This window comes from Rhamphochromis sp. 'chilingali', assembly GCF_963969265.1.
Source record: "Rhamphochromis sp. 'chilingali' genome assembly, chromosome: 9".
Lineage (NCBI taxonomy): Eukaryota > Metazoa > Chordata > Actinopteri > Cichliformes > Cichlidae > Rhamphochromis > Rhamphochromis sp. 'chilingali'.
The window spans coordinates 21,645,245-21,663,256 of NC_137936.1; the positions used below are offsets into that span (position 1 = coordinate 21,645,245).

The following is an 18,012-nucleotide window of genomic DNA, read 5'->3' on the forward strand; positions in this document are numbered from 1 at the left end:
CCTGTCCCCTTGTGTATCCGGTAAGTTTGATCATTTAAATTTGTAAACACTTGTTGTTCTTGTCAGCATCAGCTCATCTGTCTCATGCAGTCTGTGATGTTGGCTTCAAACCGAAAATAAAAGCAGTCCGTTATTGGTGCGATGCCAGTGAGGTTATTTTTTTTAACGTTACCGTTTGTGTTTTAAACCTTTCACTAACACTATAACATTGGGGGGGGGGGTTCCACCTTATTTTTCTGTACGTGCAGTTCAGCAGCGCTCAGAACCACAGCCTCTGAAACGGAACTCAAGTTTAATCAACAACCTCTTACAACCAACGGTGAGCAGTGAATCGTCATAACTAATAACTAATTCTTTTATATGATATTTCCATCTCCTGTCCTTTAAATGTATGTTTTTTTTGTTTTTGTTTTTTTTAACGAGGAGCACTTTGTCAAGTCGAACAAGAAAAAAAATAGCAACTTTGTTTATTTTTCTATTTTATCCTGCAATCTATAATAAATCACCCTTAAGACAGTCGTGTAAGGTAAATCATTTCTCTTTTAAATGGTTCCCTTTTCCCCTTTTTCTCTATGTGCAATTACAGCAGAGGAACAGAGAGGTGTGTGTGTGCATGCGTGTTGTAAACTCCGATTGGTGTTGAGAAACAGGACGTGAAACCTGAAGTCCACCTAAAGGTTGAGCCACAGTTGTTGTTTTTGTTGTTGGTGGTGGGGGTTTGTTGTTTGTTCGATTGTTTCCCACATTATCGCTAACTTTCCTAAACTATGTGTCTCTACATGCCTGCTGGAGGATTGACAGTGTTAGCAGAGCTGCTCTGGGCAGCGTTATGGCACGATAATCTTAAGGGAGAATAAAAAGTCGACACACATATCTCATTCCTGACGGAGGACTCTACCACTACACTTCTCCAGTGCATTCACAGAGTCGTTGCATGGTAAGACCTGGATGGGAAGTGGGCGGAGCCTTTTACCGTCATTTTATTACGGCGCAAAGTACAAACACCTGTGGACACACAATCCAACACCCCCACTTGTACACAGGTTGGGGAAAAACAATCCTCCGGAAAAAACATCTTACATTCCAAACACAAATACAGAGAATTTTTCTAACTTAGACTTTGAAACTGGTTTCGTCATCATATCTGCTACCATTGACTCAGTTGGACAGTAATCAATGAGCACTTTCCTTTCATGTACAGCTGACCTTATAAAATGATATTTCACATCAATGTGTTTACATCTTTGTCTGTTCACTGGATTTTTTGACAAAGCGATTGTTCCCTGATTGTCCTCCAATATCATAGGTATTTCATACTCAAACTCATCAAGATCTTGAATCAAATAAGTCAAATACATACATTCCTGAACTGTTGCTGCTAATGCCATGTATTCGGCTTCACAAGTTGATAGTGCTGTAGTTGACTGCTTTTTGGTTTTCCATGATATCAAAGGACCATTTTCATTTAGGCTTACACAATAACCTGTCATACTGCGTCTATCAGAAACATCGGATGCCCAATCTGCATCACTGTATGCTTGTAGACCTAGTTTTCCACTTGAACATTTCCTAAAGCACAGTTCTTTATCTCGACTACCTTTTAGATACCTCAGAACATGTTTCACTGCTGTCCAATCATCAACAGTTGGGGCATTGAAATGTTGTGACAGTTTGCTGACAACATAGCTTAAATCAGGTCGCGTACAATAGCTCAGATAAATAAGACATCCTACCGCTTCACGATATCTCCTCACATCTGGTAATGTCTCGAATTTATCAGAATGAGTCCATTTCTGTTCACAGGGTGTTAACCTTGGCTTACAGTTTTGCATGTTAAATCTCTTTAAAATGTTCTCAATATATATTTTCTGTGACATTCTGACACATTCTTTTTCTTGAAGAAAATCTATTCCTAGAAAATGGTTAAGTTTCCCCAGATCTTTCATTTGGAATTTAGAAGAGAGCATTTCTTTCACGCCTGAAAGCACATTTTCATTGTTAGCTGCAATGAGTAAATCATCCACCCACACTATGATGATTACTTTTTCACTTTCAGTTTCTTTTGAATACACACAATGATCAGCAATATTTTGTCTAAATCCACAACTGCTTAAATAGTCATGTAAGGTTTGGTTCCAGTTACGACCCGATTGCTTCAGCCCATAAAGTGATTTCTTTAGTCTGTACACCAGTTTATTAGTCTCACTTGATTCTGTCTCAAAACCTTCTGGTTGTTGTATATATATTTCTTCATTTATTGGTGCGTGTAGATAGGCGGTTTTTACATCCATCTGGTGAACCAACATATCATCCTGAACCACTTTCTGCATCAAAACTCTCACACTCGATAAGTTAGCAGTCGGTGAAAAAGTCTCCTCATAATCAACTCCTTTTGTTTGACTAAAACCTTTAGCCACAAATCGAGCTTTATATCTGTCTGATCCGTCTGAGTTCTTTTTAACGGCATAAACCCATTTACCCCCCACTGCTTTCTTACCCTCTGGTAAAGTGGTTAAAGTAAATGTGTCATTCTCCTTAAGGGATTGAATTTCTTCATTCATCGCTTTTTCCCCATTCTTTTGACTCACTTGACACAATAGCTTCGCTAAATGATGTGGGTATTTCACACAACAATCTGTAGCAATAATCAACACTGGTTTGCATCTGTTCATTTTCACACTCTTTCACATCCGTGATATAATCACTCAAATAATCAGGTCTCTTTCTGATTCTGGATGGATAACGTGTAGCTCCAGCATCTACTTTATCATCGGTTTTAACCTCGGACTCAGTTGACTGCTTTCACTACCATCTGGAATATCCTCATCCTTCGTCTGTTTGGGTTCACCATCTTTTCTGGATTCATAAACCTCATCTTCATACATCTGATCACTCTGTGTTTGTTGATCCATTGTCGCGGGATTTAGTATTTTTTATCAATCTGTGCTTTTCAACTTTCCCGGTTTTTGGGAAATAGATCAAATATGCTGGACTATTTTTGTCATATCCCAAGAAAACACCTTTGTCGCATCTTGGATCCAGCTTTCCCCTATTTTGTTTATAAGCATAGCACAATGATCCGAATTTTTTCATTCTAGAAAGATCAGGTCTTTTTCCAGTTAACATCTTATACGCTGTCTGACCTGTGCGTTTGTTAAAACATCGGTTCCGAATCACTCCCGCGGTTTGTACTGCATATGGCCATAAAGACTTTGGCAATTCGCTCTCAACTAACATGCATCTCGCCATGTCAAAAAGTGTACGCCAGTTCCTCTCTGCTGTTGCGTTTTGATGAGGCGAATATGGCGCCGAAGTTTCCTGCCTAATGCCGTGTCTACTTAATAAATCTCTGAACTGTCTGCTTGTAAATTCAGTTCCATTATCAGAACGAAAGCACTTGATTTTCCCATATGACGCCACCTCTGCAATAAATCTTTCAGTTGCTTGAGTTGTATCACTTTTGCTTTTCAGATTATATACAAATGTTGCACCTGAATAATCATCAACAAACGACAAAACATACTTAAACCCTTCTTTAGAGTTTGGCGTAATCGGACCAGCTAAATCCGTATGTACCAACTCTAATGCTGCCCTGGCCTTTTCATCTGGTTCTCGGTTCCTAGTTTGAGTAAACTTCCCTTGTATACAGGCTTCACATTGCATATTTTTGTTGATTTTACCCTTAATTTCCATTCCATCAACGACATTTTGCAGATTTTGAACATCCTCATAATTACAGTGTCCTAGAATTTCATGCCACGTTTGCATATCAAAATATCCATTACATTTCTCTTCAAACTCTTGCATAGTGTTTATAAAGAACAGTCTCTTGTGTTCATATATAGGGAATTTTGTTCCATCAACATGTTTAAGAAAACTGTCCCCGTGTTTGAAAACCACAGTGGCTCCGTTACTAGTAGCTGCTTTTACTGACAAAATGTCCTGTGGAAACGATGGAATGTAGAGTGCTTGTTTCAATGTTACCTTGTGACTGCATCCTTTACTGTCAATCATACTTATCTCAGCATCTCCTCGCCGCTTTGCAGCTCCTCTGCTCCGCCTTCCGTCAGCCAACTCTACACAATGAGCCTCGGGTCGAAATGTGTCATCAAAAGTCTTAAAACTCTCGATCTTCGTAAAGATATGTGACGTCGCTCCCGTATCCACCAGTAGCTGGTTATTCAGCATCTCTTGGCCGCCGTCCGGGACCCTCTGGGGTTCGGAGCCCGTCCTGAACGCGTAGTCCTTCTCCACAACCCCTCTCGCTTCATCCCGTCTTAGCTTCCTTCTACAGATCGCATCTTTGTGTGTACTACTCCGGCAAAAACTGCACCATACTCTGGATCGGCACGTTCTTGCAGTGTGTCCCTTTAGTCCACATTTAAAACACACAATCTCATTATTCTTTGATCTTCGGTCATCTGCTCGCCATGAAGTAGAATCCTGGTCTAATTGCACTTTTGTCCTCATTACGTTGTCATCAGTTACAGCCGCACGCATTCTCTCGGTTTCTTCATAACTTCTGAGTTTTACTTTAAACTCTGAGAATGTGATTTTTGCTTCGCTCTGTGTAACGTGCACAATCAGGGGTTTAAACCTCTCTGGTAGACCTTTCATTATCATTGCGATCAGAAGTCCATCAGTTAATGACTCACCCGCATTTTTTTAACGCTGTGATAATTGCTTCTGCTCGGATAATATAGTCCGTCACACTTTCATTCTTTTCATTTGTGAGAGAAGTAAGTTCGGTGTACAGACTTATGATCCTTGGCTTGCCCACTCCTGCATAATGACCTCTCAAAATTTTTAGGGCTTTCCGTCCGTCATCAACTGCATCTCTCATAACTAACGATAAACTTTTGTCATCCAGAAATTGTATCAACTCTGCATATGCTTCTGCATTTTTGTCATCTTCACCATCGGCTTCTTCATCACCCTCAGCCTTTAAGATGACATCTTTCAAACCTTGTAGTCTGAGATGACCAAGGAACTTCGTTTCCCATATCTCATATTTCCTTTCATCTCCATCAAACTGCAAACGGGAATATCGACTGCCCGACTCTGCCGTGCGTCTGCTCATGATGCACAAAAACGCTTACTCACTCAATCGTGCCAAACTTTTAACACCTGCCGGTAACCTGCGGCTTTCCAGGAAACGCTGCCCTTCCTTTGGCAGTTACAGGATCTCTAGGATCTCTTTCCTGCTGCTCTGGGCCCATAACCTGTTAGCAGAGCTGCTCTGGGCAGCGTTATGGCACGATAATCTTAAGGGAGAATAAAAAGTCGACACACATATCTCATTCCTGACGGAGGACTCTACCACTACACTTCTCCAGTGCATTCACAGAGTCGTTGCTAAGACCTGGATGCCTTTTACCGTCATTTTATTACGGCGCAAAGTACAAACACCTGTGGACACACAATCCAACAGACAGGGTTCCTCCTGGCCTTGATATGACTTAAAATACATTGAATTTAGTTTTTTGTTTGCATGTAGCAACCTCTATCTAGTGCAGGTTGTGCTATTTCAACTATTGTCATTTCATTGTGCTTGGAAGTACTGAAAATTGCACACTGTTATTCTCCAGGCTACTAAAGAGGGCCTCCATAAAAGTCAGGGGGGGAAAGTGCCTTTCCCAGTAATATTTAAAGGTATCTTGTAGGAGTCAAAATGAAAAGTGAGAACAAACTATGCGACAGTCAGCCAGGCAAGAATCAAAACAAAAGTATAAGGAGTACAAGACTTCAACTTTCAGGATATTAAGCAGCTCTTGTCAGAAGATCATACAGGACTGGACTGAGGAAGGAGCACACACTGACACCACCCCTATACAAACTGTTAGCTGGTTAAAATATGACTCTTTTCAATGTAACAATTTCTTCTTCTGTTTAATGTTTTGCACAATAATTTCTTTGTTCTCTTTTCAGGTTGAACTCCCATCATACACTTCCACTTCTCCCTGTTATTGCTGTCATGAATGACTTTAACTTACTCTATGTTATACTCGGCATTGTCTTCTGGTGCTGTTTCTTCACCTGCAGCTGTCTGTGCAGGAGCGCTGCCAATCCAAACTGTAAGTACTCCATGGCCAACAGCTGATACTTTCTTTTGTGTGGACGTGTATGTGTGGTAGGGAATTTGTTAAGCATTGATTACGCTCTGCTGTGGATGTTAACATGGATGGCTGGAGATGCATTGAGCATTGTGATGTAAAGTCTCTGCGAACAGGTCTGCGCTGTCATAAAAACAAAGGTAGGCATGCCAGTGTACGCATGAACCATCGCACCCAATTGCATCAGAGAGCAACTTGGGGTCTTTCCAAACCCCCCCCCCCCCCCCCCCAACCATCCATAAGGTTGAGTCCCTCAAATTTTCCTTTAGGAAATCTGCTCATATAATTCAGGACCAGACTAAGTCGAGAACTATTTCAAACCACGTCAGTTATGATCTGAAACATGTAAGGAGTCACTCAATTTTATGTTAAAGAACAGTATTTAAGCACAACAAGTGACAAGTAGTAAAGAAACCAGTACTAGTTGTATAAAAATGGCAGCCCAGTTCCTTTGAATGGAGGAATGTTCTCAGTTAGTGAATAGCACCATGTCAGAAAAAACGAGTCAAACACTGAAAAATAAAAGAGATACTGGATTTTACATCCTGTCTGCATGATAAAATATACACAAAACTGAAATATCAGTCACACTCAAACAGATGAAGTATGTCTGCAAACTCTGAGAACAAGCTCACCCTGACCCACATCACTCCTAATAGTTATCGACAGCTTGTACGCAGGTGAAGATGTTGAGCAACGTGCTGTTGCACATTTGTAGGTCACCTGCATGAGAACAGGGTTGAAACGCTACCCTTGAAGTCTGTTGGCTCACCCACCACATGACTTTCATTACTGCAGAGGTTTGCTCTGACAAGAAACACAAGAACTGAGACACAGAGCACAAACTGATCTAACGTGTCAAAATCACAGCATCATACAGAGGGTAATAACATACATACAGAGGATTTGCTAACTTTGCTGAGCTGTGAAGTTCCTCATTTGACATTAAGGTTCTTTTTGACTAAACCTTTGCTTTTTCAGTGACCTCTTATGGTGCTTCAAAACAGCTGTGTGGGTGCAGCAGTCGTTTGTTGTGCGTGTCTATTTTTTTCCCTTCTTCTGTTAAATGTCATCAAAATACCACAACCAATAATTCAGTTCATCATACACTTATTTTATACCTATGGGAACTATGGAAACTGCCGTTTATATCTGTTCATCCTGTATTCACCACACTCAGTAATTACTGAAAGTCATCCTGAAAAATTCACTATTTTCTCTCAAATTCTGAAAAATTCTGAATAAAATTCAGATGTGAACTAACAGATGAAATTTTAAAAAAAAGAAAAGAAATGGAAATTTGTGATTTGTGGCTGTTTTTTTTTAAGGAAGTAAATTGCCAGAGACTGTGTGGGGAAATTGGAACCAATGTTGACTTCAGTATTTCCACTGAAAGCAACAAAACGATAGAACATTTTCACTTTGGTTTATTAAAACACCCACTGAGCTAGCATTGATGCTGCATTCACTATAAACCCTCCATAGTGAGCTTTATTTATTTTTCCCAGAATATAAATAGAAATGACAGGTGTGAACATACTGTGTGCTATGCTTAGTTGTGGTTTCTGCTGTTTCTTTTTTAATGCTCCTGCAAATGAATTGTGGTCAGTGCAAAGGATGAACAGCTCTGCCTCTGAGCAGCAGACGTTCCAGTTTGTCTTGAGCATCTTGTTTCTTCTGCCCCGCTGTTAAACTTTTGCTGTTCATTCTTTAAGATAACACATAAGAGTTGATCTTAGTCGATATTTATGTGTAGATGTCCATCAGCAAACAAGGCTATTTAAAAATCTTCACAGCTTTAGAACATAACAAAATGTGATGAATTCTTCTTTGTTATGAGCTTTTCGAAATGTTTGCCTCATACATTAATATATTTGTAACCTTGAAACTCTTAACTTTCTTAACTAGGCAATATCAGATAAATGTTATTTACAGGAAGTGGTTGTGATGACTGATGTTGTGTTGAAAACAACCTCTTTTCCCACCAGTTTTGTTTTCTTGGTTCATGCTTTCATTTTCACTGTACTTAAACACAGATGAATTCATATTTTGAGTATGATAATAAAGAATCCCCAGTGTTTCTCTGATTCTCTACACACTTAACCCTTACATGATGTTCTTATTGTATGTCTTCATAATATGAATTCCCTCCTAATAAGAGTATACAATACATTTTGAACTGTAGATCAATTCATAAGGTCTAAATAGCCTATTTGATGTGAATATATAAATGATAAATCCTTAATTTATGTTTCAGAGAGCTTATTTAGATTGTGAAAATTCAAATGGGTTTGTTTTGTCTGTAAGCGTCAGGAACTGATATTCCATGTTAACTAACATATTCTTCTTTCTATTAATCAAACAATCGGCTTTAAATTAAAATATGCAATCCTATACCAGTCTACATACTTCAAAACTACATAATCATAAAGACAAAAACACGTTTGGTTGTGCAGGATCTCAGTCATCCTGGTCACAGTAGTCCAAGGGGCTTGGAAAGAAAGTTTTCCAAACTGTTTTGTGAAGATGTTTCCGCTCTCATCCAAGAGGATTCTTCAGTTCTAAAACCAAAAGGTGGAGCAGGTAACTCTGGTGGGGGTGCCCCTCAGGACGGTTGTTGACCCACTATTAATCATGTGCATCATCACATGAGCAAAGGTGTAAAAAAGGTTTCCGTCGTTATCACCAGAGGTTTCGGGTGAAAGCACTATGAGACCTTGCCTCATCCTGTCATGTGGTTTACTGAGGTCACCTGATGCAAGATGTCAGGGTTGAAGCGCGTTGAAGGGATGTCAAAACTGCATTGCGGGTGGCAGAGTTTGGTTTTGTAAGCCACCCACTCTGTTCAAAGATGGTCGCTCACAGCGGACGTAGATGGCCTCTTTCACTCATCTTTCAAACCATCTGTCTTCTCTGTGCAGCATGTCAACACTGGCATCCTCAAAAGAGTGACCTTTGACCTTTAGATGCAGAGTCTTGTACTGTTGAGGTGTCTCTTTTATTTTGTGCCATGCATTTATGCAGTGGCTGTTTGGTTTCTCCACTCCTCGCTGCACTGCACAGCATACACTATGTTGTTTAGCTTGTGTTTTGGAGTCTTGCCCTTGGGATCAATCTGTTTTTGTCTGAGGGTGAGGCTTGATTTGAAGTGCACTGGGATGTCATGCTTGCAGTTTCTCTGATAAACCTGCTACATAAGGAATGACAGTGTTGTTCCGTATGTAATGTGATTATTTCTGTTGTTATAACCACATGTTTTAAGAACTTTCTGTACCCATGTTACGGCCGGGACCGTTTCAGACGAGTGACAGGACTCAAACGCAAGACGCCGAACAGCTCATAAATATATTTTAAGAATAATGTTTAATGTGCACACAAAATATTCATAAACAAAAGGTGAGCGTAGACGTTAACTAAATAATGATCTGGTCCGGGTCCGGGGATTGGACTGGAAAGCAAGTCACAAAAGATCCAGGGAAAGGTCGGGGTCACTGTAACAGAATGCAAATGTTCAAAACATAGATAAAGGAGGCATATGAATATGTTGTTTGGCTCAAAATCCTCCTTCGTACTGTGTACTTGCCAACGGAGGTCGGAGATAACATAGAGGGGGAGTAATCCGGGTGTGTAAATCCAAAAACTCCTGGCGTGGAGGCAGAGAGGCAGGTAGGTAGTTTTGGTGGTAGCCTGAGGGACTGCCAGAAGGTCCAGCATCCAAGTAGAAGCTCTTCGCCAGGGGTTTAACAGTTCGGTGTAGCTGAAAAAGGGAGGCGCACAAAAAACAAACATACAGTGAAGCAAAAGTGATTCACAAAAAAACACGTAAGGAAATTATGGTGGTGGCCTGCACTGACTGATGTTTAGCAGAGAATCTGGCGAAGAGAGATTGAGAACGCTGGCCTTATGAGTCCCCCGGCTAATTACCCACAGATGTCAACGATCAGCAAAAACACTGAGGCCCCTCCCAGGGGTGGAGACGCCGGCTCGGAGGGAGACACACTGGCACACACCCGGACCATGACAACCCATGTGTTTCTTTTCTTTCCCTTCTGGCTCAGAGGGAATCTTTTCTGCCCGGTGTTGCAGGGTCCTGATTACCCTGAGTTTGTGTTTCAGAGGGTGGTGCGAATCAAAAAAGAAGGTTCTGAGTTGGTTTAGAACATATAACAAAGTAAATACTGCCGGGTCATTAAACATCTATCCATAAGTTATCTCTTTCACTTCCAAGTTTTTTAGGAAGTCCAAAAAGATTCCCAGGCCTTTTTAAAGTTATTTACTCCAGTGGGAGAAGTGGTATCATTTGTCTCATTAAGTGCATAACACTTGATCTGTGAGTGCTTTTTCCTAAACAATGCTGTTGTCTTTCTGACATTAAACAACTGGAGTTTCTTTATGTTTGTTGATTTTTCATATATTTGTGTCCTCCTGGATACAAAAAGAAAGAATAGCGGAATTTCTTTTGAGATAATTTTGACCCATTACAGCAGCCTTTTCCCCAAATTTTTCAATCTTTGACGCTGCCAAACATAGTAAAGCTAGCATGTATTTGCTGTGTATGTCTGATATTATTATATTATGAGGATTTAACCTGACATGAGTTGCATATGTTTACATTAATCATTTATAATTTATTAATTTGAGGTCTGTATTCATAGTCAGAACAAAAGCTGAGATTTCTGTTTCCTTGACCTTTGTTCCATGCATTTAACTCCTAATGTGTACAAGAAGAACTGGATATAAACAGATTTTAAAAACATAAACAGGATATAAAATTAGTAGAATTTTAAACAGTCTTTCATCATCTTTATTTCTGTGAGTGTTGAAGAATGTTTATGGAAGCAATTTTTCCCCCTCACACCTGAATAATTCAGATCATAGCTGTATTATTCAATACACATAAAACAACCCAAGCTATAAATAACTTAGAAGTACCACATTTCTCATGTATTGTTATTTGTTTGCTTACAGCTGAGGTGGCTGCTGCTACCCACACCTTGGTCACTGCCACACCTCAGCAGTATCCACAGCAGTACCCTCAGTACCCAGTACCCCCTCAGTCCTATCAGAGAGTGCCCTACCAGCCAGTACCAGGGCACCCTGGTTACCCAGCTATGCCTGGCAATCAAGCTGTGCTCATGACCATACCACTCAGCCATGAACAGCCATTTACGCCACCACCATCGTATCAGGATGCAAGTGAGTGTGGATTTGAACACTATCTATCGATCGATCGATCGATCGATCTAAAATATATTTTTTAATGATTTATTATTATTCTAAGCAATCAGTTTGTTGAATGCTGCAAGGCTTACACAGAGTTCTTGCAGAAATGCACTGCACACCAACCTTGAGTAAATGGTGTCAAAGGTCTGCAGAGTTATTTTGCATTTTCTGCTCTTCTGAGTAACTGTAATCAGACACTAGAGTGGACATTGCTGCTAGATAATATTGATTCTTACATTACAGATCTTATGGCATTTTCAATCTCATGCCAACTTCTCTTTTTCCAGTTGGTCCCACCTATCCTCTGCAACCAATCAACCAATCTTCCAGCCAGCCAGAGTGCCCTTCAAAGCCTCCAGCCCAGCCACAGTCCAATGCTCTAACTGACAGCTCAGACTTCCTCGCCAGCTCGGCAAACAACCAGGAATTTGTTCTGCCATATAGGCTGGATACTTAGTGTATCAATCAGACAGAAAAATTTTACCACCTGTTGTTAATTCATTATTTAATTCAATTTGACAAACTAAGCCTTGTACACAGGGAAAGTTGTTGTTTGTTATGTTTTTTGTGTTCACATGGACAGAAGACTTCCCTGCTAAGGCGTTTATTTTTTTCCCCATCTTATAGCCTCATTTCCAAAATGGTTGGAAACGCTGTACAAAATGTAAACAATTACTGAATGCAGTGATGTGCAAATGACATAAAGATCACATTTAAAACAATACAAAGACTTTGAGACTTTTTTCAAGAGAAATATCAAAGTGCTAACAAAAAAATAATTTGTAGTGATTACACAGGACACAGTCTCTGTATCATTGAAGCTTGATTTTTTTTAACCTAAATTTAATTTTTAGTCATAGAAGTGCTTCACTAAACACGTGACGTGGCTATAGAGCCAGCTACAAATAAAGACAGGTCATTTTCAAACTCCCAAAATATATTGAGGTTGAACATGCAGTTTGGGGGTCCTCTAGTGGCTGTGGCAGCTCTATTCATCTGCATAGTCCCCATATAAAGACAAGAATGATCCTGGAGTTTTGTGTATTTATATGGTCTCCACAGTCACCAGATCTCCACCCAACAGAAGACCTTTGGGATGAATTTGTAGCAACTGTGTGACGCCATTGTGTTAATATGGGCCAAAGTCTCAGAGGAATGCAGCACCTTGCCAAGTCTGTTCAAAAATGGGCGGTGAGTGTGTGATCACCAGTTTCTGTTTGTGTTTCTGTGATGTTACTGAACACAGATTTAACAGATGTTGTACTGTAGCCTAACAGTCTTGGGGATATTCTACAGTACCTAAGTGATACATGAAAACATTTTAGAGAAAGTGCATGGTGTGCTGTCTGGTAAATGGCCTGTATTTGTATAGCGCTTTACTAGTCCCTAAGGACCCCAAAGCGCTTTACACAACCAGTCATCCACACACTGGTGATGGTAAGCTACGTCGTAGCCACAGCCATCCTGGGGCGCACTAACAGAGGTGAGGCTGCCAGACACTGGCGGCACGGGCCCTCTGACCACCACCAGTAGGTAACGGGTGAAGTGTCTTGCCCAAGGATACAACGACCGAGACTGTCCAAGCCAGGGCTCGAACCGGCAACCTTCCGATTACAAGGCGAACTCCCAACTCTTGAGCCACGATCGCCCCGGATGGTGTTTCATCTGAAATTGTAAAAGCAAAATCTATGCAAAATAAAGGCATTCTTATAAATGACTACCTACAAACGCTTTTTCTCAGTAAGAGCTATTTTGTGCTAATGATTTTTCAAGTCATTTTCTTTTTTTCCCCTCTTTTTACACAAAATTAGAAATGAAACAGCACATAAACAAAAGTCCACTTGTATACATTTTAATAAGTTCAAACAACATCAAAGATAAAAGAGTTCGTGTTGTGAGAATGTCAAAAATAAGGTTCAATGGCAGCATTTATTTTTTTAAAAAGGCACCCCAAACCATTTTGGATCATTTGAGTCAACAGCATTCACGATGACAGTTATTTACAGTTAGAAAGCAGAAACGTATATTTGGAGGCAATGTAAATTACACACATGCTTTCGCAGGTAATGTGCCTGGAAGGCACAATGGTTTCTTCTATTTAATGTGTGCAACATACTTGTATTATTATAAAAAACAATATTGTTGATGTTAATTAAGTTGATTTTGATTTTTTTTAAACTATGAGTGGTTGACTTTCCAGCATAAATCCTCCAGTGATAAAACTCACACACTTTCATTTTGTTCCCATGAACTTACACAGTACAGTAAAAAACTCATTTTAATTCTTTTACTTAGAAACTATTAAAATGCACCATAACATTCCTACAAATACACAAACCAAGTTAGTCTAGATCTTGATTCGAAGTACATACTTCCAATTCAGCCGAGTTCACAAACGCTGATTGAGGCACTTATATGTGCACTATCCAGCCTAGGGTGGTGGTGCAGTCTGAGGTTGGAAGGCTGTGCTAGCAGGTGGTGCATCAGGCTGCTGCTGGTCCAGAGGTTTCAGAGGGTATGTCGGCTGTGCATGGGTGAATTCAACCTGGCCGTAAGGCATCAGCTGTGAACTGTAGGCAGAACCAACTGGAAACAGAAAGTGAACTAAGCATGAGAACAAACATACTGAAAATGATTTGACACACCTGCACAAACAACAACTGCAATTCTGCAACACAACAATAAATATGACGCAGCAGCATTTCCACCCTATTATCTTATTACAAATATTTTGAAAAAAATAAAATATACAAAATGTATTTGTGATATCTGCAAATAAAATGTTTTTTTATTTCTAGAGAGTGGCATGTGTAATAAGTTATCTTATCCTAAAACCCCTGTTTCCTAAAGAAATCTACAACCCTAAAATATCTTTTTATTTTGGACATTTATGCTAAGACATTTATGAGATCTTTGAATTCAAAATCTGATTTTTTTTCTTTTTTCTTCATTTTTGGTGTTTGTCAGGGTGTTTCCATTAGTATTTACACAGATGCAAAGTTTTCTCACTTGCTTCCAGGTGGTCCCAGTGGGAATGGCTGTCCATGATAGGGCGATGTGGACATGGCTCTGAGCTGGGTAATCATACTGAGCTGCAAAGCAAGGGCTGAAGAGTTGCTGACTGGTAGGGCACTCCCTGGGAGGGTCCAGGTAATGCAATCGGCTGCTGGGGGTACTGCTGAGGAGTGGTGGTGACCACTGTAGTGTGGGTATTGTCGGCTACCACAAGTACAAGAAAACAGAAAATGTAGAAACATGTCACCTGTTGTCCAAAAAGCTTTCAATGTGGATTATTATTTATAAGTAATTTTCTCAGGAAGAAAGACTGAATACCAATGAAAGAAAATACAGCAGCAAATGGTGCGATTTTGACTTATTGCATCAGTTGAGTCATTTATCATCATCTCCTTGAGGTTTGCATCAAAGAAACTAACAATGACATGATTTGTTCATGAGATACACAGAGATTCATACTTTTTGAAGAAAATCATCCATTAACCATCATTATAATCAGAGTGTAAACCCATCTCTGTGAAAGTACAGTGCAAATTATCAACCCAACCACACTAGATTTGAAATAACAGTAACAATCGTCTGGGAAGACAGACAGTACTCAACAGGATCAGTTTATTGCTGGCTGTGGTCTTGAGATTTGAGAGAAGAAGAAAAAAAAAATACATAAGCACACTGTTGTGGTTTAATAGAAAAACTGATAACAACCAAAAACACCCACACAGCTGTTTCGAAGCACCTTGAAGCACTGAAAGCAGACCCAGATGTCAAGTAACGACATGGCCCTTAAAGTGAAACGAACAAAGCAGCATCAGCGCGCGTATCCCACAGGCTGATGGCACGCTCAGTCGTCAACCTGTGGGTTACGCTCTCACAAAAAGAAAATTACTGAAAATCAAAATGTTGTTTAATAAGCCAAACCAGGACAAATGTCAAATGAGCTTGACAACTCACTGTATATTGTAGTTTGAAACATTAGAACAGGTTGTGTTCGGTGTCTCAATTCCTTTATTACAAAATCATTGGTAAAACATTGCTGTTGCTTCATGCTGGCAGTCATTGCTGAAATGTTTCAAACAATGCAACTTGTCACCATAAAATTAGAAGTTTCTCCCAATGCTGTGATAAGGTTTATGAGTAGTAATAAATGTATGAAATAATGAATGTAGCAGAGATGAGTTTAGATGCTGTTATGGATCTGTAGCTCAGGGTATCTACTAACTGGAAGGTTGGGGGATCAATCCATGGATGCTGCATGGCAAAGTATCCTTAGCAAAGATACTCAACTCCACTTGCTTATTTTTATATGAACCAGCAGCAGTTCAAGTTGATTCAGGAGGTAAACAAAACAATCAGTGTGCTGAAATGTCTCCTGATAAATGAACATGAAACTTTCTATCAGTGAATGATGATTATAATGCTGTTGTCTTAGTTGTCTTTTTAATCTCTGATAGACGATGGACAGAATATTAAGTTTTGTTAATTAAAGCAATTCTTAAAAAGTCAAGTGTTGTCATGTAAGCACTTTTTTTTTAGGTTTTATCTGATCTTTTAGCCACTAAATATTAATAAAATGAGGAGCCGCGCCAATAAATCGATATCTGAAAATCAATAAATCTCAGAAAAAAGTCAAATTTGAGACCCTGAAACATTTTAAACAACAAGGCAGTCAAACTTGCACAAAATAACAGCCCGCAACTCTATATTTAAGGCCTTGATTATCCTTCCCATGTCTGCAAGGCCCTTTGGATCTGACGTACACAATCTGATGTAAATTCCATCATAGGACAGTGAGCATGAGGGTCCATGTGGACATCCGTGTGCCTGCCAGTTTTCTATGACTGCACAGACTTGTCTGCAGAGACTTTAAACTCAACTAACACTTGGGTGACCATTCAGTCTGAGTCCACATAAGAGTCCAATACTCAGGATTTAAAGGATCACTCTAAAATAAGGAAGTATCAGTTGTTAGTGGTGGAGTACTTACGCCGTGGCTGTCGGAACCTCTTGTACAGGCAGCAGGAGGGAAAGACAGCAGCTGATGAGGTTGAAGATTAACGTAAAGGGAAAGAAAGCGAACACTACAGCAATGGCAGTGGGTAAAGTGAGTGTGTGAACATTGTTCAAACTTAAAAGGAATCAAAGAAGCGATTATGCAAAATCTTACACAGAAAAAAAAACAGTTTTGAGTCATTTGTTCACCAGTTTCTGCACTTTTAAGATCTTTCCAGAATTATAATAATAATAATAATAATAATGGATTGGATTTATATAGCACTTTTCAAGGCACCCAAAGCGCTTTACAATACCACTATTCATTCACTCTCACATTCACACACTGGAGGCAGCTACAAACAATCCAAACAACCAAAGTGCGATAAAAACATATTGAAAACACTGAAGTTACAAAGGATCCAGTTACAAATGTGACGAATATGAACAATTAATTCAAACAGAGGATACATGCATATTCAACAGAGTCATATTTTAACCAAGTAACAACTTGTATAGGGCAGTACGTGCGCTCCCTCTGACCATCAGTCCAGTCTTGACTGATCACACACACACACACACACACACACACTTTATATTTTTTTCCTCACTGAGTGTGGTTTTTGTTGTTTTGTGTTGTTATGTTATGTTAGTTTAAATGTTCAAAAATAATAAAACTTTGATTGTTTAAAAACAGTTATATTCATTATATTTATACAAAATTAAACTTCCAAATGATGATTATTATAACCTTTAAAGATTTGTATTTCTTTATGCCTGCTGCTTTACATCGTATATAATGGGTTTGCCTGTACTTAATCACCTGGCAACTTGAGTTACCATAGCTTATTGTCACGGTTCGGGGCAGCGGCCGTGTGAAGAGTGGAAGGAGGACTCAAACGCAGCACTATTTCAGACGTGAAGGGTGATTTATTGACAATACTGAACATAAAGTGGAGATGGCAAACAGAACTAAGGACGAACTAAACTGGGAGAAACTACACAAAGGAGTGGCAAACCTGAACATGAAGGGAGAACAGCAGGGAGAGCACGCAGGGAAATTCACCGGGTATGAACACAGACGACGCGACGAGGAGCAGAGGAAAACACACACTATAAGTACACAAAGAGACACTGGGAAATCACACACAGGTGGGGGAAACAGCTGGACCTGATTAACCTGACGAGACAGGGGAACACTAACACCAGGGACCAACAGAGGGAGCACAAACCCAGAACCCAGTGTCTAAAATCCCAAACACAAACCATCCCAAAACAGCCCAAGAATAATAATGAAAGTAATAACAATAAAGAACATAAACACAAAGTCACTGAGTCATGGCCGCAGGACCATGACACTTATAGCATTAGAAAATAGCCAGACATTGACACTGGTTAACATTCAGTGTGTCCGTGTGAGTATTATGTTTAAATGACTGCATTAAACAAACTATTTATTATAAGATTTAAAGCACAAAACTGCAACTTAAAACAATAATAATAACACGGTAGCGGCCTGTTTAGTATTGGTATGAAGATGACATCACACACTGATTGTCTGTGATTTATCTAATGCAATGTACAGATTAAAATAATCAAACTTACTGGATACACGAGGGGACAGGATCACATAGAGAGTGAACACAACAATATGGGACACCACCGGTGGCAT

The 18,012-nt window shown here is 39.7% G+C and overlaps 1 protein-coding gene and 1 pseudogene across 2 annotated transcripts; one reads left to right on the top strand and one right to left on the bottom strand.

Annotated features, from left to right (window-relative positions):
* Positions 1 to 12,036, top strand: LOC308402986 (uncharacterized protein). The gene is made up of 4 exons (XM_080892168.1): positions 1 to 20; positions 5,929 to 6,074; positions 11,082 to 11,309; positions 11,624 to 12,036. Exons 2-4 carry the CDS (start codon positions 5,975 to 5,977, stop codon positions 11,791 to 11,793), a joined length of 498 nt encoding a protein of 165 aa, XP_080748294.1. The 5' UTR covers positions 1 to 20; positions 5,929 to 5,974; the 3' UTR covers positions 11,794 to 12,036.
* A 1,731-nt stretch (positions 12,037 to 13,767) lies between these two features.
* On the bottom strand, positions 13,768 to 18,012 carry LOC308402241 (annotated as a pseudogene). Its single transcript has 5 exons — positions 17,946 to 18,012; positions 17,181 to 17,247; positions 16,336 to 16,476; positions 14,353 to 14,555; positions 13,768 to 13,940 (listed from the first exon to the last, which is right to left on the bottom strand). The product of its transcript is annotated as an uncharacterized misc_RNA (transcript).